Source organism: Centropristis striata, chromosome 12 (genome assembly GCF_030273125.1).
Source record: "Centropristis striata isolate RG_2023a ecotype Rhode Island chromosome 12, C.striata_1.0, whole genome shotgun sequence".
In the NCBI taxonomy this organism is placed as follows: Eukaryota; Metazoa; Chordata; class Actinopteri; order Perciformes; family Serranidae; genus Centropristis; species Centropristis striata.
Window position 1 is genome coordinate 13,024,788 of NC_081528.1, and position 24,925 is coordinate 13,049,712.

At 39.4% G+C, this 24,925-nt stretch overlaps 1 protein-coding gene and 1 long non-coding RNA gene across 2 annotated transcripts in view; one reads left to right on the top strand and one right to left on the bottom strand.

Annotated features, from left to right (window-relative positions):
- Nucleotides 1-699: 699 nt before the first annotated feature.
- pdgfc (platelet derived growth factor c) overlaps nucleotides 700-24,925 on the top strand; it is a 50,751-nt gene continuing 26,525 nt past the window's right edge. Inside the window, exon 1 of the mRNA XM_059346866.1 lies at nucleotides 700-1,467. Within this exon, the coding sequence (XP_059202849.1) occupies nucleotides 1,356-1,467 (112 nt within the window). The 5' untranslated portion in view covers nucleotides 700-1,355. The remainder of the gene's footprint in view (nucleotides 1,468-24,925) is intronic.
- On the bottom strand, nucleotides 2,458-24,091 carry LOC131982260 (uncharacterized). Its single transcript, XR_009395368.1, has 4 exons — nucleotides 24,037-24,091; nucleotides 20,004-20,135; nucleotides 16,569-16,636; nucleotides 2,458-2,768 (listed from the first exon to the last, which is right to left on the bottom strand). It is a non-coding gene; the product is annotated as an uncharacterized LOC131982260 (long non-coding RNA).

The following is a 24,925-nucleotide window of genomic DNA, read 5'->3' on the forward strand; positions in this document are numbered from 1 at the left end:
ATTTATGAGCACTAACACAGAGAGAGCAATGAGATACACACAGAAGAAATAGCACTTTTGTTTTCATCCCCAAAATAAGAAAAATGTTACAACTGAGCTTTCTTTTTTTACAGACAAAAGTATGTGGAAAACTTTTTACATCATATACTTTAATATTTTTGGACACTTCTAGTGTTTGGACAAGACTATTACTTAACATGGAATAAAATACAAATGTTCTCATGTGTAGTTTAGGTCTAAAAACTAGGTTTTTTCTTTCTTTTTTTTTTTTAAAGTGACTAATTCAGCCGCTGATTTGTGATCATTTTCTTTTTAATTCTACTGATTTGGGCATTTGTAATTTTGCAGTAAAAGCAGACTTTTCAATTGTTCACTTTCCCCCCCCAAAAAAGTTCGTATTTAATCTGGTGTTTTGGATGTCAAAGTAACTTTTCTAATGTGGAGGGAATAGTCTCCAAAGTAATATTAAATTATCTTCCTCATACCAGACTGTGCTGCTACTCATTAATCCGAGGCACTGACACTTTTTCCCTGCAAACTTCCAGAAACATGTAAAACTGCATTTGACAATTTGTTCCTGAAAGTGGGTGAAACACCTCATTGGAGCAGGCAGCAACGGAATGGTTAACATGCCGGGGAGTTTCCTCGGCTGGGAAGTTGTACTTTATGTATAGCACCTGTTGTGCCGTCAGTTGGCTGTCTCCAAAACCCAACCCCGTCCGAGCAGCGATATTTTATCTCAGTCTCCACCAAGTTATGACTCGAGACCACGCCAGACAACAGAACTCGTCTCGGTGTTGCGAATGGTTTCTGGGTACAGACTGTATCAGGTTGCTGCACTCTCTCGCTGTCTGTGTGTGTGTGCGTGTGTGAGAGAGAGCTTTCGCTGTAATGCGTAAAGATCTGCGGGGATTTATTCAGACGGAGTCAAGAACGCACCGTGGACGCGCGCTTTAGCCAAAATGAATCTGCGCTTTTCTAATGATCTTGTACCATAGATGATATGCCTGCATACGGACGCTTTTGCAACTAATTCCAGGATTATAATAACATAAAGCCAAGCTTTGTCCAACTCAGTATCCAACTTTTCTCATAACCAACAGGTGCGCACTTGCATTACGCAGAAGCGGCAAGGTCTGCAAGCTTTTGGATGAGGATTTGTCTTGATTTAGGGAAATATAACTTTCACTTTTTCCAGAAGGACTGATGATTAAGATTATGTGGATTCTACTCTGCCTTTATCCTCTCCAAATGTGTCCAAAACAGCACTGGTGTCCTGTTAACGACGCGTGCGTGTGGTGATACAAACCATCCCGTCAACAGCGCTTTGTGATCGCCATCCACCACTCATCCAAATGATCCTTCCATTAATATTCCTTCTTGCATCGCTTCTCCAACAATATGGCTCGGAAGCTGAATCAAGTCATGTCAGCAAATTTCACCCTCCAAGTGTAAAGGAGCAGAACGGTAAGTTTTCATTGTTTGTGACATTTAGAAAAGTTATTAAATGAAACATGAACTTGGGTATTTTTTCCACACACATAACGAAATGCTTATTCTTACTGGGCTCTAAGCCCATTCTTTTAAAATTCACATCTTGCTTGAGTTTACACTGCAATGAATGAGAGCGTTTCATTCAGTTCAAACAGCATTATCCAGGATAGGAAGTGCAAAATTACCTTTTACCTTTAAAGTGTACCCGTGTATGTTTAAGGGGGGAAACCCCCTGAAATTCCATGTCCCCTGGGGGAAGTTTTCCCTGTGATCATAAAAAAGGCTCCATTCATGCAGCAGTAGCTCCAGGCGATGCAATTTGCTTTCCCTCAGAGCTGCACTGAGCTGCGGCACTATCAAATGTAGAAATCCAGTTCTGCCAATGTTTAATGTTACGTCCAGGTTGTGCTGAAGTTGTATCCACCTTGAGTTGCATTAAGTAAATAATTGCCCTCCGGTGATTTTCTTGCCATCATTTGCAATTTGGTAGATTTCTGGTTCTTTGTTGTTGCAGAGTTGCGCGCATGTGTGGGCGCGAGCATGTGTAGTCGGGAACATAGGACCATCTCTCAATCTTAAATAAAACAATAAAAAAAATCAATAATGCCCTTGGTACACTGACTTTTTGATGGGATTTTCCTTCATCCACTTATCATTTGCTTTTACACACAAGACACTCACTTAGATACGTTATTATGATGTATTTATGGTTAAAAAGGCTAAAAATACAAACCTAAATATAATATTAATGCTTTCTAGATCCGTTAAGTGGTTGCTATCTTGCTTCAGACACTTGCTTTGTCTTTTAAACTTTAATAAATCATGAAAACCCTTCATTGCACCATTTGACTACTGTATAAGTGCACAATAGTAAGCTGTTAAATGCATTTTGGCCCACTGTTCTAGGAGATTTTTTTTTTCTAAACTTGGAAAGTATAAAAGCAGTTAGACATTTCTTGTAGGTGATTTTAAAAGCATTAAAGTATTTATTAAAGAGCAAGTGCAATAAAAAGTCACACATTTACATTGGACTGGCAGATTTATTCAACAACATTAAGAGGCAGCAGGACCTCACAGGCTACAGTTCAAAGTAACAACATGCCTGCATCCTGCAGATGTTGCACTGGTCAAACTTCATTCATTACTCAGCCTTCTATAGCCAGTGGGTCTGACTGGCCTTGTGTGAGGACATGCAGCGCTGACTTCACTACAGTAACAGTCAGGGCTGGGAAATCAGAGCCTCCCGGCGGGATCTCTAGGTTTAATCAGGACGGCTGAGAAAGGAAAACAACAGTGAGGAGAGAGTGGAGGAGAGGGGAGAGGGAGGACGGAGGAGGAGGGGGGAATGTGGGGTGGAGAGATGTTAAACTGTCAAAGAACTCTTTGAAACAGCGGTCACACATTGGCTTAGGGCGAAGCTGGCCAGGCAGTCTGTAACCTTTGACTGGAGTGTCTGAGCGCTCACCGTTCTGGCGTGCTTGATTGCTGATGCTCTGTGAGACAATTTGATATCGATCTGAGCGAGGGGAGGGAGCCAGACCTGTCTGGCATGTTTAGTAGTAGTTGCAGAGAGAGTTATGGTCCCTGGTCGTATTAAACTTGGCAAGCGGCAGCTGATGACTCCATAAGATATCAGAGGGGGCTAACTCCCATTGAGAGCCGGTGCTGTGTGAAGTAACCATCTGTCACAATAAATAATTTGGACAAAAGTCTCCAAAAGGCTAACAGAATGGGCATGAACTCTGAGATGTAAATTTTGTGTGTTGTGGTCATAAATAATGTGAACACTTCCTTCCTCCACCACTGAGGGTTATGTTACAATAACATGTATTGCATATGTCATTTTCATGTGTTTGCCACATGGCTATAAGGTTTCATGGTTATTAAGAAAAACCATTGCTAGGAATGACATCTGCAGTTGCACTACAAAAATGCTTTGTATGGTTTCAGAAATGCAATAGAATTGAAAGCAAATGCATGTACCCAACCACCCCGAACACCACCGCGGTCTCTTTTTGTATCTGGGTATCGTTTTGTTTCTCTCATAATTATTTTACAGAGGATGCTATTTACATTTCAGGATATCATCATTATTGTCACGATGTTTGGTAAAAGACTAATGCAGTCTTTAGTTACTAACCGGGACGTTGCCAGATGTTTTGTTGCACAGAACCATCTGAGAAGCTCATTAGAAAGAAGTTTGGAAAAGGGTAAACACTTTCAAAAAACACTTGGCAGGTGATTGGATAAGCCATTTGTCAATCATTATCAAAGTCACCGTCGATGTCGTTGTTCTGAACGTCACCTCTCCACATTCCTAGTCTTCACACACACCTAAAACAAGTCTGCAGATACAAATGCATCGCTTGAAGCCTGACAAGATGGATTTGCGTTTTTGTGATCCACTGATTCTTGCATGATTACACTGCGGTGCAAGGTAATTCAGTTAAAGCACTGTTTCCTGAAAATACCATTTAATAAAACCACTTTGCATTGGCAAATGTGTTTTGTAAGAAACATAGATTAAGTATTAGTCTGGGATAAACACTGAGAAGTCAACGGTGACTCAACATGAACCAGAGACAGCATTATGTTTCTTCCAAGTGACATTTGTAACAGCAAATTAGTTGTACACTGATGTATTTTGCAGGAGTCATAGCTGTGATTTGTTACAGCATTTATAGTCTAATACAGTGGCATTTTAAGAGCAAGTTCAATCAATGTTCTCTAAGCAAATAGACTCAGGCACATCACAGTAAAGCTCTGGCTGCACCTTGTCTTCAGGCTTATTAACTAACAGCCTATATAAGCTTGTTTCATTACACTGAGATGGCCTTTGTTCATGCTACAGTGTTTACAATGCCTGTTTCCATTAGGCTGTGATTTGCTGGCAGAGGCGGGAGTTGTATAACACTGCAAATCCAGCTCAAGATGCATCTCAGCTTTCTTAATCATACAGGTCATCTCAGGGAGTGCCTCTTCATATAATTTCTCTCGGTTAAGTGGTCTGGCTTCACTTTCCCGTAGAAGGTCATGTTTTTACCCCCACCTAGCCCACCCATAAACACAGGCCCAGGTCTTATTAGAAAAATCCGGCTGCAAATATTAGTGGGAGATGTGGATTACCTGCAGATATTCCCACATATCCCCCCTGAGCGCCACCGGAGGAAGGTATGCACCATGCTAGACCTGCCAATGATCACAGAGGCGGCTGTTCCGCTAAAGATTACGAGATTAGGGGGAGAACTGGGGTTATAAGGGTCACAGGCCCATAGGGACCATGTGCAGCTTTCCACGTATACAGAGATACAGAGGTGCATTGTGCATTCATTAGATTATGATGCAGAAAAACAAGCACTTTAGAGGGGGGACTTAAAAACAGGAAAGAGAGTGGGTGGCCCTTCAGGTGTACTGTGACGTGTGCATCACCCATTCATTAATATGCTGCTGAGAACAGTTGTTAATAGCACACTTGAGAAGTGGTGATGTAAAAGTCCCATTCATTTCTTCCATAGACAACATTTAAATGACTGACAGTTTAGGACCTTATAAGGCTTGCATAGGCACAAAATTCTCCTTCTGGAAGATTAGCATCTGCATTCGAAATTATCTGGCTCTTTCATCACATGCCCTGCATAATGTACATAAAAGCTTCAGAGGAGAAATCAGCAACAATTCCCAAAACACATATTGTAAGAATATCTAATCTAATATCTAATCACAGCTTTAAATTCAGCTGGGTGTGCCACTAATAGTGAGCTGGGGCTTAATATTCTGCTTTATATAAAATTGATAATGCATTCAGCTGTTTATGTTAGTTCAGTGGTGGATTTTGGGTCAATTTTAGATGCATAAGAGTAGTTTTAGCAATGGCAAACCATTCTGAATATCCTCCCCTTGGGAATGGTAGCTGAAGCTCATGGGTATTGTTCTATTTAGAGCCACCCTCCACATTAAAGTGACAGAAAAAAATAGAAAAAACAGAAAGAAATAAGAAATTCTGATGGCCATAACATAGACCGTTTATATTATGAAATTACTTGGGAGACTCCCAAGTTAATGATGAAAAAGAAAACTTTCAGCGATTGAAATAAAGCAGTTCCCCGAATTCACTAGTATGACACTTTTAGCTCTGAAGTTATATGAATCAAATATTTTCTGACATAAAAAGTTAAGCACCATTATGTTGCCTTAAATCATATATGCACGTTGTTACCAAATCTGTCCTGACTAGACCAAACAGTGATTTATACCCTGTAGGTGCAAGCCTCTCCTACTGGCAGCTTCAAGTGTGGCCAGCTGGCATTCCAGTTTCCACTATGTTATTTTAAGTGGTTTCCATAGCGCTTAACTCTGTATTTTAATTTGAAATTACGATACGCCTCTTAAACCAGTGAAACAAAACTAGCCGGTCTTGGAATCTCCATGCATTCTTTAATACAGGTCAGATGTTTCCTGAGCCCGCTTCCCTGGGAAAGCTTGTTTCCAGTTAGAAGAGGTTGTACTTTGATGGATATGCTTGAATGAATGAATGCAGCACTCTGTAGTTTATCATTGTAGTGGGCAGTGCAACAGCGGCCGGTATGCTTGGTTGAATTAAAACCATCAGAGGAAATGGAGGGCTTGAATGTTCAATGAACTCAGTGGGGAGCAAAGAGGGCAACAATTAACCGAGTATATCATTACTGTCGGATGAAAACGACATATATAAAAGAGGTTTGGATGGTTAAAATAGTTTCTTATTTTCTAAATCAAGCCACAGGATTTTTTAAATATTAACAACAGATTTTTTTACAGGTTTAATTGTATCCTGGGAGTCACTATACACATGAGTTCCCATGTAAAAATTCAATGGAAGTAAGAAAAAGAAAATCCCTAAATCTGGCGTTATGTGATTTTTCCATGATAGTGGCAGTAGAAACCCCCGAGCACTAAATACAGACAGGTCTGTGTCTGGTGATGGGAGGAGTTTTCCCCCTCAACATCTTACTCCAGAGTGGGGGGACCCTGGATAACAGTGTCTATGTTTTCCCTGTCAGCACTATTTAAACGTGGAGTGCTGTATTTGGCAAGCAAAGCATGCCACCGCCTGCCTGCTGTTTGTCATTTCAGGCGCGGGAGCACCGTCTCCCCCTCCTCCTCAAGAAGCCAAGGGAGTTTTCAAGAGATCTGGGTCACAGGTTTAAGCTCTATTGGAGAAGAAATGGCCTCCACAGACACCATCAGTCTGCGCCCGACTGTATCGGAATCAGAATTTAAAAGAGTAACCTGGTCTCTGAAAAGTGGATTAGCATGATGCTGTGAATCTGCAGTAATAGATTTTTTGACCACTTGGGGGCAGTGCAACAAGTTGCAAACCCCAAAGTGATATTATTAGCTCCGCCAAGGGGTCATGGTTTTGTGGTTTGGTTTGTTTGTTTGTCTGATTGTCAGCATGTTTAGGGGTAATGTACTGGCTGAGTTTTTATGAAGCTTGGTGGATATGTGTTGCATGGGCCAAGGAAGAACCTATTACTGAGTGGATTTCATGAAGAGTGGAGCAGGTGGAACAAAATGCAGGAGACTGAAGTCAAATTTAAGAAATAACTGTTATTCACAATTTTTGCTTGCAGGCAGAAACAAAACCAAAGATCCAACAAAGGCTGAACTGAAAACCCTGACTTAAATACAAACTGATCTAACGAGGGGATGAAGTGCAGGTGGAGAACAGGGTGGAAAAGCTTAGGAGAGGGGAGTGAACAGATTAGGCAGTTAAACAGACAGCAAGCTCATTGGCAGGATAAAACTCAGGCAGCAGGAAAACACAAAAAGAAAACCAAAAGCCCAGAAACCCAAAACTCTTAATATCAAACTGAGAAACATTCTCTTGCATCCATCCTTAATGCATCTGTAGTCCACATGATGCAACAGAAACAGACAACATTTGGTGGGATGGCAATGAAATTCAGTGCATTCTTTATTGAATAGCTACAATTTTCAGTGCATTACTTTTCGTAATTAAAATTAAGTAGTTATATAAGTTATATAAACTTCCAGTTCAAGTGTCATGGATGTTGAAATTACCTATAGACCATGTACCAGGCTGTAAACATTTACTTCTGCTGTAAGGTTGAAACTTTTAACGCTGGTATCTATGGGGATTGACAGCCAGCCTCAAGTGGCCATACGAGGGACTGCCGTTTTTGACACTTTGGCTTCATTTTTTAGCTGGAGGTTGCTGCTTGGCTAAAACACACTTTTAATAAAAGTTGAAAGCAGCAGTTGGTATTGGAAGATATATGATGTAAACACTACTGAAAAACAAACTCAATGACAGCAATTAAAAGCAGATAAAGATAAAGCTAGATTTAAAAAAATGTCTGTCAATAACTGCTTGGGCACAAATCTGATGAAATGTACTCTATGCTCCGAGGCACACCCTCATCTCATTATTGGCTGTGGCTTTGAACAAGGCACTTAACCCCAAGCTACTGGGTGAGCAGTATCACAAGGTCAGTGAGTGTACATGTAGTTCCCAGGTGTGTCTGAAACTGTATGAATAGAAATCAGGGTGTTGGTGAGGAAACACATTCATGCTCAGCAAACACTGCCTGGATGAATAATGTCTTCAAATAATATCTCTGAAGTGGCTCTGAGTTTCTTATCCGTTCAGTTCTGTAGTGGTCTCATTGTCCTGCCGCCATCGAGTGCCCTCCAATAAGAAACCCACTTTCTGAAATATTACCAGTTTGCAGATAAGGGTTGTCAACACCATCAGTTTGGCAGTATCATTTCAAATGTTTGGCTTTGTCAAGGTTTCATTGCAATGCACTATTTCATTGTAAAGACTGGATATGACCACCACCTACTGCCAGCAAAATAAATACAGATAACACTTCTATCATGTTTTTTTTTCTTATCTATTGGATGAAATTACTCAAATCGAAAGGCAATTTAGCTTCCTTAGCGGAAGGATTTGGTGAATGTTATCAGATGTTTCTGCACAATGACTCAAGTAGCTACAGTCTGACCAGCTGGCAGCAAGCAAAGCAGCTCAACATGGAGCACTCTGAATAAAACAAAGGAAAAAGAAAATGAGCAATTGTGAGTCAAGTGCATGCCTCTGAGACTCCCAGAGCAGAAAAATGTACAGTTTATAATTTTAGACTTCTAAACATGGCACTGTAAATAGTCCCAGTGCTAAGATTGATTCTGATGAGCAGAGGGAAGTGTCTGCCTGGTGCAGTCTAAACACGAAGGGCGGAGTATTTCTGCCTAAAGTCAAGATTACTTGTCAGAGCAAATACCTGTCATTCACTGCGAGTTAGCATTGTTTCCGCACTTCCCTCTGGGTTTATTTTTATTTCTTTGTGGATTTTCAGTGGACTGATTGTCATCCTGACCTACTGTTTTACTGCCCTTACTGGCATATAGCAGTTAAGTGTCAATAACACAGTACAAAGGAAGGTGTGTTTACTTTTTTTCTGCAGCTCTAAAGAACTCAAGGGTCGGGAAACTTAACTCAAACAGATCGGAAATGCCATTTCCATTCAGAAACAGAAAAATTATACTGTAGAGTCACATTAACCCAACCCCTCAAAAACATATTCAGCATAACATATCATATTTCCATTTATTTATATACTTTAATCATTATTGACTGCATCAGAATTTGAGTATACCAATAGTTTTTATGTGCATTTTGCACCAAAAAGCAAGCATGTCAAGGCAAGAAAATGTATTTATCTTCAAGCGAAATAAAATTAATTTTATTATGAAAAGGATGAGCTTTTAAAGATTGTTTGATCTACTATAAATGCTGGCAAGAACGATAGCCATTCTTGTTGTTACAACACTGATTCCCTCTATAACAGAGGCTCCCATTGATAAAGCATCAACTTGAGGCTGTGAGGGTTTGAAACGTCGCCAGCATGGCAGTGTTTTTATACAGACCTCACTCGTCCTGTGAGGATTGGTTGTCTTATGGCAACTGGAATTCCACTGGACTCAAAAATCTTGGCAGCGAGATGAGTTGACCTTGGTTATCATCTCTGGAGGGCATGTCTGCATAGTTTGGCAGATGTCATCACCTCCTATCAGAGAGGTATTTCAAAGTGTCCTGTAATGACTCTACTCTTCAATTCACAGCGACTTCATGGGCATCACCTTGCAGCTGACTGACAGGGAGCTTGACCCAGATCAAGTGTTGAAGAATCCCACAGCTGTGTCTTTTATGATAGAGTAAGAGTTTCTCGGTAACACTATACAATGTGGTAGAGTTCCCGAATCACATTGAGAACAGACTGCTGGATACTATGTTAATGAACTAGTGTCTAATGATCTGCATACAGGCCACTTTCTTAATGAATACTCCCTGAGAAGCTCTATATCAGGTGCTAAATGAAATGTAACCAACAACCAACCATTAGGGCCTTATTGTGTGCATATTAGTCACCATTTGTGCTCAATTTTTTGCCTTATTTGTGAAAAATAACTACGTTTAAACCTGTAATCCACCATTAGTTCATGAATGACACCTCCAATAATTGAGCAACTTAATAGTTATATAAATACAATTCATAATAATGCTGCAGACATTCATTCTGAAAACGGAAAATGGCAACACATTGTGCAAATGAAACATTTATTTAACATTATCATGACCATAAAAAAAACTCACTTAGTTCAGTTTGTCCCCTGCAGAAACATAATATCTAATAGAATAAGTTATTTGTGTTGCATTTCTCCAAGAATTCCTCGGAAACTTTGCACATAATGTACCATCATTGCTTGATAACCACACTGTCTCAGAGGTCAGAGTATGCAAAGCCATTAATGTGACAGGAACAAACTCTTCACTCTGTATCCCTTCCTCTTCATCACGATACTGAGGCTTCCGCATGTGTGAAACCGAGCTACTAGATTCATCCGATGCAGCAGAGACATTTCACGGTTATCAAGCACCATCATTAATGATGCTAATTTTAGAAAGCAGCAATGAGAGCTACTGATGCTTGTGAAGCCTCTTACCATTTAGAAGACACACTGTGCAGATATGATATGGTGTCTGGTTGGAGTAGATGAAAAGAGAATAAAATTAAGATGAAACTGCAGTTACAGCTTTTTTTACTGACTTCAAAACATGATGTGCAAATAAAAAGTGTGTGCTGTATTTACAGAATGCATCAGGGTACATTTGGTGCTCCTTGGAATTGGCTCAATTACACTGAGATAATTAGCTTAATCAGTAACACAATTGCCAAAACACATTTGAAAGAACATCTTGTATTCCATACAGATACTGAACTGCTGCTCAGGTTTGTTCTCAATCACATCTTAACACAGAAAGGATTTACAGATGGGGACTTGCTTGCGGGTCAAATGTTGGCCGTATTTCTCACTGCATGTATTGCCAAATATTGTCTTGGACTTGTGCAATTGCATTCCTTATTGAAACTGCACACCTTATGTGTGATTTGATACTTTTAATATGACAGGCTGCTATAGAATAGAAATCTAGTAAACGTCAGAAATAGTCACATGTAAGTTCACCAGTACACTCATCTTTCCAGTTGATGACATTTCAGTTATTGTATATTATATCTATACATATTCCATAGTCAGAGTGAATACTCGGTTGGCTGCATGGTGTCCATTATTTTTGAATTAATGAATATCTCATTGGGCATTTTACCAATAAGTTAAACTTCAACCAATCTGGTTTTTACTAACTGCTTCTGGTTTACTATATTTTAGATTTTTTTTTAAAGGCAATGCTGGTTTGTTTTCTACATCTGTGTTTAATCAAATTGTGCATCATCTCTGAAAAGAAAAAGGGTTAATCTAGAGAAGAATGGGCTACTACATTAAGTTTTCAGTTGGATTTTATTCCCAATCTGTACTATTCTGTTTTGTAGACTCAATATGTAAGTAAATCACTTCTAAATGTGCATTTTCTGCAGCAGCATTATGAACCACAGTCTAGGGCTCTGCAATACATCATCAAAACGATAAAAAATATCTATTATATACATTTTCTACATTGCCTCTATTGTCTACTGTCTAAAAACCAGCAGATAAACTGGGTTAAGTCGTCATTAAGGTCTAATCCTTGGCGCTGTTTTGCTAAAATAGAGCATACAAAGATAGGCTTTGGTTAGTTTGTACAGATTATTTATTGAATTACCTGAAATAATGCTATATCATGATTTATATTGTACATCTAGATATGAAATTATCTTCCATAGGAGAGATGCTTTCGGCCATATCATCCAGCCCTGCCTTAGGTTTAAGATACTAATGGGACACTGGTCTTCTTGGCCCATTGGAGCTCATGTATGCATAGCAAATGTATCATCAAAATCACCTTTTTCCTCCATGTACTGCTCACGAAGCATGCAGTGCGTCATCACTCAAATATTCATCCCTCCAAAGCTTATGTGGAGTCATTTTTCTTGCTTTCAGTTTCCATTACCCAAAATACTTACAATACTAACTCAGAAGTCATGCATGCCCATGGAAATCAAGCCACTACTGTGTCTCTTCTTTATATGCCATCGGAGGAGAGTGAGAAAAGAACCAGAAGCTATTAAATGGAGATGTGAAATATCCCAGCTCTAATGCATTAAGGTGGGGCGTGTGAGGGGGGGGATAAAAAACACACCTGTCCCAGTAATCATCAGCATAGCGGCATCCCATGCAGGCTGGATTATGTCACCTAGCACATGGTGAGATGTGATATACGACACTATGTCGGTGGCATACGGAGACGGTAACCCAATCACACATACTATTTTGAGAATGTATGGCTTTTCCCAAAGCACAAATAGGTTTTGGGTGCAGACTGGATACGCTGGGTCGTGGCATGCTTACACCCAGATCCCCATGGGGCGGTATCCATTTCTACGGCCCAAATGGAATGAAAATGCACATTAGATATTAGGTCTTATGACTGACTGGAATGATTTTGCCAACTGTGTGTGTGCATGTTTTTGAGTCACAGTCTGCACATTGAACAAGATCTGCAGCAATCTCCATTTAATAAAAGAGTGAAATTACCTCTTACTCAAGCCAGCTCCTCGGAAATACCGGATTGTCCGTGGTATTGGAAAATGTTTTGTCTTGGAGCTACATACCCTGTTACTCTGATAGCTTCTGCTGCTGCTGATCTGGAATTTTACTCTACCATAACACTCACTGAAGAGGGAAGCTTATACTGAGGGTAATAGAGGACATACTTTACAACCTTTGATTTTAGTTAACATTTTGGAGTTCTGGGCTATTTTGGTAGTCTGCCTGTATATACCAGTTAAAAAATGTTTACCATGCCATGTTGGCATCATTTTTCAGCACAACCTCACCTATATGACCTGATAATTATTTCTTCATTTTGACTTACTGGATCAACATTTTTAAGCCAAAACACCCCCAAAATCCAATCACGATCAATGAAGAATTTAAATGTTGCAAATGTGAACACAGTATGCAAATATAACATATAACAGCTAAAATGAGGATAGCATCTAGTTCTATTTTTTATATACTAGATATATTTGACCACATCTTCAGTTTTACTTGATCAAACTTAATCAGTTTTACATCATCAAACAAAAACTGGCATTTCAAGCCAGTACTTGAGGACAGAAGTTGACATTCAAAGCTAGAGGTTACTTCATTTTTACACTGTGATGTCATAAAGAAGTGTGATTTGACAATGCCTGTGTGATCGGTGACTCCATGGGGATAAGCGGTGTACATTATACCACGAAAATTGGCTTTCCCTTTTCTATTCAACTCCCAAGTGTTCATTGAGAAAACTGTAACTGAGTGCTGAGTATGATACAACATGCAATCTTTAACTTTGTTGCAGCATGAGGAGCGGTTGTCCTTGAACGGTGAATAACTTGGCAACCCTGACTGATTTACTGGAAGAATGCACTTAATTCATTCAACAGCCAAGTGCAGAAACACAAAGTCTTTTCCAGTAAGTCAGAAAGAGAAGCCCAGTTATTTCTGTCCCTCTTGTTACTTGGACGTCGTGTTGACTGCTAACTACAGTAGCGGAAGTCTTTCTACAAGTACTTGCACCGTGTGCCAGTGCGTACAATAAGTGGCTGAGTTGTCTTTGCTCACGCTGCCATGCTAAATGCTTGTAAATGTATCATACTTGATGATTAAAAAGGGAATCTGATCTGGTTGTGGTTAGGTACTTGGTGCAGAGGTGTGGAGAAGATTAATACCCAGGTGTTGCGTGGCTCAGTACCAGTTGAGTAATACACCATATGACAAATTCAGTCAAGTGGTGAAGCACAGGCATGTTAAAATAGGATCTGGAATCACACACAGGAACTAGATGGTGTAATCAGAGGATGTCAGATAAGCTTAGGACTGGAAGGAACGTGAAAAGTCAGTCGGAGTTTTTCACCATGGAAGCCCTCCATAAATCATCACATTTGCCTGTATGTAGTCTAGGAAGACGTCTTGGGCATGCTGTAATTTACTGGAGTAGGATGCATTTTGACTGTATTGTTCAGAAACATAATTAAAAGAAGAATCTTAATCCTAGAGGGGTTTGGCTAGCTAATAGGCATCTCTCCCAGCAGACATTTTGACTTGTCATAGCAGGAAAAGCACAGGTGTAACTAATAAATTATGCCCTACTCCATTTAGGTGTGCCAGTAAGCCGTGCCAATGGGCCAGAATGCACAACACAAAAGTCCTTGAACTGGCATAACTAAAGGAGGCACAGCCTTTATTAATGTTTTGAGTTAGACGTGTGATTGACAATGTGACAAAGGTCTATTCAAGTGCTGTTGGTGGCACAATAGTGTTACCGCTGGAGACAAGAGACTGACAAAAAATTCAAAAAAGTAAAAAAAAAATGTAAATTTGAGGCCTTTAATCTTGAATGTACTTAAAGACTTAAAGTTTGGAATGAGTGAGGAGTGAGTTTGTGTTTCCCCTCAAGGTGATAATTAATGTGACATAAACTGGGCAGGGCGCCACTCAAGCCTGTAATGGGCATTAGGGAAAGGAAAACATTATTTACTAGAGTTTTCATTGTGTTTCCAGCCTTGGCACGTTTGATGAACGTTAATGTGTACGTGACACACACGGTCAGTAGTTGTTTTGAGATTTATCTGCCTCACTCAGGCCTAAATCAGACGTTAAACATTTGTGGCAGTAACTGGTAAACAAATGCTGCTATTTATTTTCCCAGTTGTGCACACAAATCCTTTTGGGCACCGTGTACAGATATTCAAACAAACAAAAACAAAAATTCAAGCAGAAATACCTGATAGTACCATTCACAATGTTTGCTTTACAGAAGTGCTGTGCAAACATGCAATGATATGCAATAACTGCTCAGAGTGAATAAACATATAGAAAACTGCAGGTTGTTCTACAGAATTGCACTTTAAAGCTATAAAAATAGACTGACCAGACTGTTAATCATTTACTCTCTCTCTCTTTATATCTTTTTTTCGCTCCATTTTCTTCTTCACAGAGGAGATCGTGTGATAACACCTCGAAAGGACACCTTCTGAATGAGTAATGCTGAGAGAAAGACAGACAGGTTACCAGCCAGTTAGAAAAAAAGGTGTTAAGCCCCCTCTCCCCTCCTTTTTTCTTTTCCCTCCATATCTTACATCTGTTCAGCTGCCTCTAATTAGGGCTTTTACCAGACGACAACATTAAAATGGCCCCGGAAACCACGCCAACTAATGACCCGCCATTGACAAGGCAGATCTTTCATGCACAACTCTGTTTGTCAAAATCTATCTTTCATTTTCTGCCTTGACAGCCAAAGTTTTGTTCAACACTTCATCTGCCTTCACACCTGTCGACAGGCCTGAGCTGAGATTAAAAGCGGGTCACTGAGTTGGCTTTTTTGCGTAGTTTGCAGCATCGGATGCTTGCGGTGATGGATTTTCTCAGGCAGATCATTGACATGTTTGCATGCTGTGGACATGAAGCATTTTTCAGCACTCTGTCTCTGCTGTTTCTATTATGCTGAGCAGTCAATTCATCACTCTGCTCTTACAAAGCCTTTTTGTTTACGGATACAGATGAGATGAGAAACCATATTAGTTCAGTAGCCACATATCACACATTGTTTTATACGTGCTTTCATTTCAAAGAGAGAACCGAAGCATATTTGGAAATTCACATACAAAAAATAAGCATTTGTGACCAAGGATATTTTCCTAAAATACTAATCATAATAATGAGATCATACTGCAACTTGCAATCATGTCCTAACTCATCAACATGGTGATTGAAAATGTAAACATGTGCCATTTTTAAAAAGCACTAAAAATGATTTATAGTGAAAAAAAATCAAACAAATGATGATACTTTAAAGATATAATAAATATAATTTGTAGGAGCTGTGTTTTCTGCCAAATACTGGCGTGTATTAGTATCTCAGGGCTGCGGCTATAATAACCACTTATTCCATTCAGTGTTGTTCCCAGGATGAGTAATATGAGTATTTTATGTATTCACAACACAAATGAGTCATTCCAACTTAAGTGATTGCTTATAATTGACACAAATAAGTAGCTTCTAGATGATAATTTATCCGTTCTCACCACGTCACCATTTGCAAAATATTGTACTAATAGCAATAATTACTGCATCATTAAAATGGGTGTTGTAAACAAAGAAGCATTAATATTAGGCACATGTGTATCAGATAACTGCTATGGTTAAAAGACCTTTCAGACGAGTCAGAGCAGACTGAACAAAAAACCATGACCGATTAAAGCAGGTTAGCTAGCAGCTAAAAATGAACAATAATCTTGTGTAATCCCAAGAAATAGGCATCTGCACAAGGTCAACTTGTCTCCCCTCCCCTCAACTGCCCAAAGCTAAGACAATTTATATCATAAAATCAAATACCCAGGAATTTTAAGCTTTGCAAAAAATATATTTTCTTTTCCACTGATGGCACCTCATGATGTCCTTATAGGCCTCATGGTTTTCTCTGGCAGTGGACTGGAGAACACTTCAAATGCTGTGCCTGAGTTTTGTTTCTATGACGAGGGTTGACGACACAGCTAACAACAAGCTGATAAAAGCCCGACACTCACCTGCAACATCAGTGTCCAGACGATCTGCTCCCACCAATCGTCTTTCCTGTCTTTGTTGTGCTGTTGCTCTAAAAAGGAGAAACAGTGACAACATCAGTGCATTCGTAAAAGTTCAAAAATTAGAAACAGCGCAGCAAGCAGTAAACACAACATTGATATATCATCAACTTATTGCTTATTTACACATCCAGTCAAAGACAAAGTCCAATAATCACTCTACTTTAATCTCTGTTTTGGTCTCCACACACCTGAGAGTAATACCAGACTTTCAGCTGGTTAATATTCCACCACGTTCAGCTAGTTCCTATACCTCTGTATAAATATTCGGTCCTGGAGCTCTTATATGAAGCAGCTTTTTCCTGATCAGTCACCCAACAATTCACTAATCCGTAATACATTTGTTATTTATTGGAAACTAACTCTGCAGTTCTTCGTATACATGCTAATTACTGGCTGCCACAGCTCTTGATTGCTTGGTTTAAGAACTGACTTGTGAAGTTTTCAGTAAAAGTATATCCCCAGATCTACATATCCACTTTCTACAAGCGCTGCATGTGTTTTGTAACCATTTATCTCAGGAGGTAATTACATGGCTATTGTTCCTTAAGTGCAGCTTCATGAATATTCACCAAGATAAAATAAGGCTTTTAGTGGCTGGCTGCATTCTTTTGTTCCGTGTTTATATTTTGAGGATAATAATTGCATCAAACAGCGGGTTTTCTGTGGAGGCAAAGGGGCACAGATGATTGAAAGGCCTTTTTTTATGAGCTGTCAGAGAGTAGTGCTGGGAGGCCTTTTGTCAAAATGTGGACAGTCAGAGGCTTAATGACCTGTGTAGACTATTAAAAGGGCAAACTGGGAGTTAAGTGCTTAGCGTCTCCATCTAGCTGTCATTTCTCAAAACAATTCCCCAAACAAGCACATAAAAATGAAACCCACTGATTCTGGAGAATTTGCAGCAGTTTTCATCAGATATAAGTCATGGTGGTGTGTGTGTGTGTGTGTGTGTGTGTGTGTGTGTGTGTGTGTGTGTGTGCGTGTGCGTGTGTGTGGATGTAAAGGTGATGTTAAAAAATGAGTTACAATTACATCTAGAAGCACTAGTAATTGATTAGATAACACACCACTGGGTTTACTAGGTGTGACTAAATCATATTTACCTACTTTCTTCAATTAAAGCTGCAGGTTTTTAATTTAGTTCCTGCAGGTGCAGAATTCCAAATTAGATTGTTTGCCCTAATAATTAGCCTCAAACAGCCAGACAGAGGGCCGGCTAAGGTGTAGAACAAAGGCCGTTGAATCTAAAGCTGCATCTGGTGTGCAAGAAATTAATCAAGGAGTAAAATTCAATCCTGTGTTTAATGAACAGTTGCCAGGCTTAATTGCATTTTTGTTGACAGTCATTCAGCCTGGCATTGCAACCATGCTAGATGATTTCTTATCTTTTTTCTTTAATCATTTTTTTTTGGTTTGTGGTTTGTTTTATTTGCCATAACCAATCAGTAGGATAAATCCATCCAACAGTGTGATACAAGTTAACATGAAAGCACGGTAGAGGTGCTATGTCATTTTTATATATCAATGCAAAAAAACATTATGTCCATACATGAACAATAACTGCAATTAGGGCTGGGCAATATAACCTCAAATCTATATCCGCACATTTTACCTTGATTACGATTTATGAACGATTATTTTGTTTTTGTTTTTTGGCCTTATAGTTCACTGACATGGTCTCGACTGTTAATATGCCATCAAAGCTGGGATGTTTTTTCTAACAAAAGTATGTATATCTTTGCGATTTTAAAGAAATTAAGAAAACAAATACAGATTAACTATATTGTGGTTATTTATTGAATGCTAGAACTGAAATCAAAGCATTGCTTGAAAGGAAAATGTCACATTTTAGTTTTAAAGTAGAAATCAACTTTTCTAAAACAGTAAAATATAAATAACTTGCATTTCTTGCAGCGTTTACATTTGACAAAATGTGTCTGAACGGATACGGCATTGTTTATGGGTACAAGCCGCTCGAGTTGCTCAGTTGGCTCGGTGTTTGAGTTCTCCTCCATGTTGCTTCCACGTCGTGGATTGGACTGGGCAGACTCAAGGGCAAGATTAGGTCTGTTAGAGGTTCTGAATGTCATGTTTTGATTCATTTTTCATTAATTGCCCAGCTTTAGCTGCAACGATCTTACCCATGCTGCAGTCATTTATCATGGATGTGCTAAAGTAGCTAACTAGCTCTGTAGGGAGATGTCGTCATGCTGAACTCCATCTAATCTCTGATTGGTCAGTATTTTTTTGGGGAAACAGCTATCAAAACCACATGTATATTAATAGCAGATTTCAGAACAAATCTGAGATGTGGAAAGCACCTCAGAGTTCTGGAGCGATGACGTTGGTATAGATTTCATGCTGCTGACATGGTCATAACATTTGAAAATCAAGAATATTTGACTCAACTAATTTCGAATGCCTTATTTGCTTTTATCTTGTACATTTGTGATATTTTCCTGAGGTGTCTCCTTTTACTCTTTCGTGGCTTTTATCAGGAGTAACTTTAAAGAGTGCAATGAGTTTAAGATCCTGTGAATCACAAAAAAAGTAGGAGGAGGAGAACTGCAAGAGTCAAAGCCATACTACTGATTTCATATGTTTATGTCCATATGCTGTTTGCATTTGATAGCACTGCTAAGTTCAGTAAAAGTAAAGAGGCAGAGGGAGAGAGGCAATTCATCAAAGTAATTTAAGTTCTACCGGTCGTAACTTTTCTTCCATAAACTTGTATACACTCCTCTTTAAACAGTGCTGCTTTAGTGTTTGAAATATGAATCCTTTGGAAACCCTTGAATGAATAGATCCATAGAGAGCCGCTCTGTGAGCAACATTGCAATTATACAATAATTGTATTCCCCTCTTATGGGAATTAACCTGCAGACACTAAGTCACTGCCCTCGCCTACAGACATTTCCCCCTCAGAAACATCAATTTTCCCATTTTCTAATCCTCAAATTGCTACTCATGTCAGCTATGGAGATCCAGGTACAAACTTGCTTGGTTTAGTAAAGCCAGCCCTTTGGCAAGTTGTTTTGCTGGGATGTATGCACAGACATTGTTCCCTGGAGTTCTGAGGGCATGCATTTGAGTTTTGGCACTGAAGGCAGAAAGCTGTGCACTGGGTGGCTGACTGAATTATTAGCAAAGGAAGCTTTTGACCAGGGGGGGTCGTCGGTTTGAATCAGTGAATTAGACACACTCTTTAAACAACTGCTGTCACAGTGCTTTTGACCAAAGCAAGAAACCGTGGCTGCAGTGGGTAGCAACAGGCGTGTATCTGTGTGAGTGAGAGCAGGATGTTACAGGAAAAGAGCAGTTGTGCTCAGCAAAGCCTCCCTCGGTAAATAGAGGTTGAAAGGAATATACTTTCATTACCCCGAGTTCTGCACTGCAGCTCCTCTTCTCTAGACAGCTGGGCCGAAAGGTTACGAAGGCTTGGTGGGGTGGCAGTAATTAGAGATCCAGGGCAACCCGCTTAAAGAAATCGATCTGTATCTGGAAGCAGAGCTAGAGACCGGAAAATGTTATTCTTAAACAGCCACAATTAAAATGTTCTCTTCCTTGTCTACTTGTCTGCTGCTTTGGATTAATCATTCAATTTGCCACAGCTGAAAATCTCATCAGACCTTTGAAGGCTTTACCCAGATTTGCTTGCATTGCTGCAAGCTTCTTAAAGGGTTGTTCGGAGGTTATGTTTGCTATGTAAATTGTTTGATTTTTTGGAATTCCAGACAGCTGTTGTGATTAGATGGATATTACTTTGTGGCTACAATGCTCTAAATTTGTAGGAGCCAGCGAATTTAGTACAGCGAGCATCGGGAGGTCTGTGTTACTTGGGTTTTCATGATTTAAAATAATATTAAAGTAATAGGATCAGGAGAGGAAGATGTGTGAAGACAGATTCACTCAGTGTGAACTTGGACTCTTTCCAAGTTGCAACCTAAGTTTTACTGGGATTCACACAGATACGTGGTGTCTCAGACCACTTTAGAAATCATTATTTGGAAACTTTATTGACCTTTTGCAAACTGTTCATTGCACTTTTGAGTGTTTCTGTCTTGGAGCCAGGAGGCCACAAAGTGGGTTGTGATCAGCAATCAATCCTCTCAGCTACGTTCATTGCAAAACCTGCATCTTTGATCAGCCTTAATCGCAGGGTCTGGATTTGGTATGGCAAAAGCTGTCTTCCAATCTGGCTCGACCACACATCAAACTGTAATTTTCTCCAAACATCCAGCTGTCCAGTTCACAGATGTGACTACAAAGCAGCCCGGAGCTCCTGTCCACAGCTGTGGAGCGAAGTTTAAAAAAGATGTGGTTCATCTGTCAACGCCTGGTTCCCAGCCAGAAGGGGAGGTTAGGCCTGTGTCCCAGTGTTTGTGAGAAACATCTCACAGCCCTTTTACTTTCTTTTTTTTTATGTCCCATCCACTTAAAAATAATTAACTTTGATATTGATTCTGAGTTTGACAGCTGACGAGGAAATTGAGGTTGATATGGGGCACCCTGTAGAAATGTAGGTGCAGGTCTTCATCGTCATCGAGAAACAGAAAGACTTACAGGCCTATTCAAAAAACTTTTGGTGGCCCTGCAGTCAAAGAAACATTTAATATATTTGTGCATACAGTATGAGAAGGCAAGATTCTTGCTTTTTGTTGAAGGCTTTAGCAACTGTTTTGATTCTTTGTTTTAAAACACTTTTTGTTTTCTTCTGTAATGCTGTTGTGTTTTTGCACTGTATATTCAAGAGATCTCTCTTTTTCTGTGGTGGCAATAGCCCTTCTCTTGTCTTTCTTTTTTAATTTAAAACAAATCAAATTTAATTATACCAAAAGATTTGACTGATAAATTAGGCAATTGAGGGGACAAAAGAGGTATTAACCAACAAAGATGATCATTTTAAGAGATTTGTACTTGAAATAAGAGACTACATTTGCTTGACATACTAAATTATAAAAGGAAAAGGAGAAGTTTAGATGGCTTTATTCTAAATGTACTGACTTATTTCTCTGTCTGAGGAGCTCAGGCGCAGAATACCAGAGGGTCAACACAAATAGATGGCAGTAGTGAAAAGACTGACACTCAATCTTCCTTTCTCTGGATGCCAAACACAAGTGTGGGCACTAATTAGAGGCTCCAAGAAATCATTGAGGGGCGGAGAAGCATTGTAACCTGAGGAGAAGCTGTTGTGTGGTGACGAGTTTCAGTCGCTGTGCTGGACGGACTAAAAGCCTGAGGGGTTTACAGACTCCGCTTTAGCTTTGGTCTGCTTTTTCACACAACATCACACTACTGTGCATTCACTGTCATTAACAGCCTGCAGCTGTGGCTTCACAAAACCTTATCACAATTTGTAATCATTTCTCAGATAACACTTTGTGCATCGTGTTAAGGGTACATTTCATAGACGTTATGGAAGTTAAATACTTCATGGGCTCGAGGGCTTCTTATGTTATTCAACTCAAGCTATTTTTAATGGAAGAATCAACTGGATCTTATTTTGTTTCTTTAACCATCTGTGAGCTAAAAGGCGTGTTATATTTACATACAATAAATATACATTTTTTTTAATGAAGGGAGATCAGTTTAAACTGATTTTCACCTGGATTCTGGGCACTTTCACAGCCCAAAGTTTAGGCCGTTTTAATTGAACTTGTTACGGTTCGTTTGGTCATTCTGGTGCGGACCAAAACAACCAGTCTGAGACCACTTCAAGAGGGGGTCCCCGTTTCCAAACGGACCCTAGTGCGGGTCGATTGCACTGTGAACATAATCCGACCAGAATCCAACCCAATTAAAGGAAATTAACCAAAACACTTATTTGTCATTGCAGAATTATCAACAGTAGTGCAGTGCCCTTAGGAAGTATCTTTCTGTCCGTATTATGCTTAGCTGTCAGTTAATAAAGTTTTGTTTTTACTGTTTTCAATGGATCAAACTGATGCAGAAGAGAGGGCTTAAATCGCACACCATCCAGCACATACACACGGAAAACTATTCGAATATTATTGGGAAATCGTGTGGTAGAAGCAGATTATGGTACGAGCATCAAGACTTGCCTTTTCTGATTTTACAGGTGTCTGATCACAGCACATCAGAAATAATCGATCACACATTGTTGACGACCCGGAGTGTTTCCCTCCAAATTAATTTGGAACACCAGAGCAGATCACGACCAGTATAATTAAACATACTTGGTTTGCGCTTGGTTCCATGTTGCTTTGTTTGTTTCCGTGTTAAAATTTTTCACCGCCAACTTTTCAACCAATAGTAAATAATGGTGTGAGTAGATTTCCAGTCCTCCACCTTCATACATGCCCCTCTGCATTTTTTTTTAATTTGGTCCGCTTACATTTCTGCAGTATGAAAGAATGACTAAATCCAAACGAACCACACGTATCAGTTTTACTCTAATTCGGACTAACCAAACGGACTTGGGTTGTGAAAGCGACCTTCCACAACTAAAGTTGGTGCAGTTCCTGTTCACACTTCTTACGATACAATTTACAATATGCTGTAATATTAATTGTGCACCATTGTAGGAGTTAAAGCAACAGCGAGGACTTTTTAACTGGTTATGAAATAGTCTCAATTTAATGACGATGCCTCTATATGACCTGCATAAACAAAACAGTTTACGTCCAGAAGAGCCTAGTTTATATTTTCTCAAGAAAAACTTTGCAGTTCAAAAAGATTTTTCTTCAGATAATTCAATATTTTGTGGTGACTGCTGATATTATGGAAGGATCAGCAAAGAGAAAAAGAAAAGAATTGGCCAAAGAACAAAAAAAAGTAAAAATAAAAAGGGACAGTGATAGAGCACGGGTAAGATAAAAAAAACGTATTCAGTCATTTAACAGATGGAGAGAATTTTGGAATTTAATAGTACTTAAAGTGATCTTGAATTGGCCCTCTTCCTCTTAATTTTATTAGGGAATACATAATACGCATAATATGATTTTACATTAAAAAATAAATTTATGTTGATGGAAAAAACTAAGTTTGCTATGCTTCACCATCATCTTTTACAGTTATTAATCTTGCACAGCCACAAATAGATTTTACCTCATTATTACCTCATTGCTATGCATCCTGCAAACAGCTGTATTTAAATAAAAAAATGTATTAAAAGTCATGAAATGAGATTCAACTTTATTGTCATTGAGCAGAGTAACAAGTACTAGGACAACGAAAATGACCATTATCTATCTTGACTCACTTCCAAGACAAATGCAAGTACTAGTCAGATCAAGATTTTTAAGTCGAGAATTATACTTGCTGTTAAATACATGTTGGCATGATGGCTGCCTTGTGCATCCTTCATCTGTTTGGAGCGATTGTTGTGATGTCACCAGATATTAACACCAATATACATGACAGGTAAGGGCAGTTTAGGAGTAGTACTCACCATTTTCACCACATGCTTGATTTATCGGCCTACATATCAGCTACGATAGCCCTGCTGTCACTTCTTGATGATGATCAATGATGATCTCAGAATCAACAATATAGGAACTTCCTGGAGTGTTGCCATGTTTCTTATTCACATACTGCAAATCCAGTAGTGCCAAATGGTCTCACTTCTCTGGTGGGCCCTCTGCTGGAATGCTGCAGTAACACATGTTGTCCACAGGAAAATATGTGAACAATTCTGTTCACAGCACAGCCAGTTGTGTCCCAATGTTGTAGAACAGCAAGTATGTCTCCAGCCTTAGACGTGAGGTGATGGAAACACTAATGCTTTTGTCCACAGGGGCCACTAAAATCAACACAAAATAAAAGGCCTTTGTAGATGCTTTAATATATACGAGTAATTCATGTGTTTTAGCATTTTTAATATCAGAAAATGTTCCTGGAGTTGCTTTATACTTTGAAATAATATAAGTTTGAGATCCCTATTTGTAATTTATCATTATTAATCTGTTTTAGGGAAATATAAACTATATTCATTATGGACCTTCTGTGGGAAAGCTGAAGACATAATATGAAAGTGTAAACATGTATGTATGTGCACACACACACACACACACACACACACACACACACACACACACACACACAAACATATTGGTGGTATCAGGTTAGGCCATCGGATACTGTCTGCAGATGTTTTGCTTTGCCTCTGCAGCAGGTGTCAACAGATGTCCAGCCCTGCCCACTTGGACAGGTTGACCTCACAGTTAAAGACAGACCACCCTTCAGCAGTCCATGCTTGAAATGATCTGCCCTGCTAAAGTGTTCCTTTGCAGGTCATTACCTTCCTGCCCCCGTCAGGGTCAGTACTCTGCTCTCCCCCC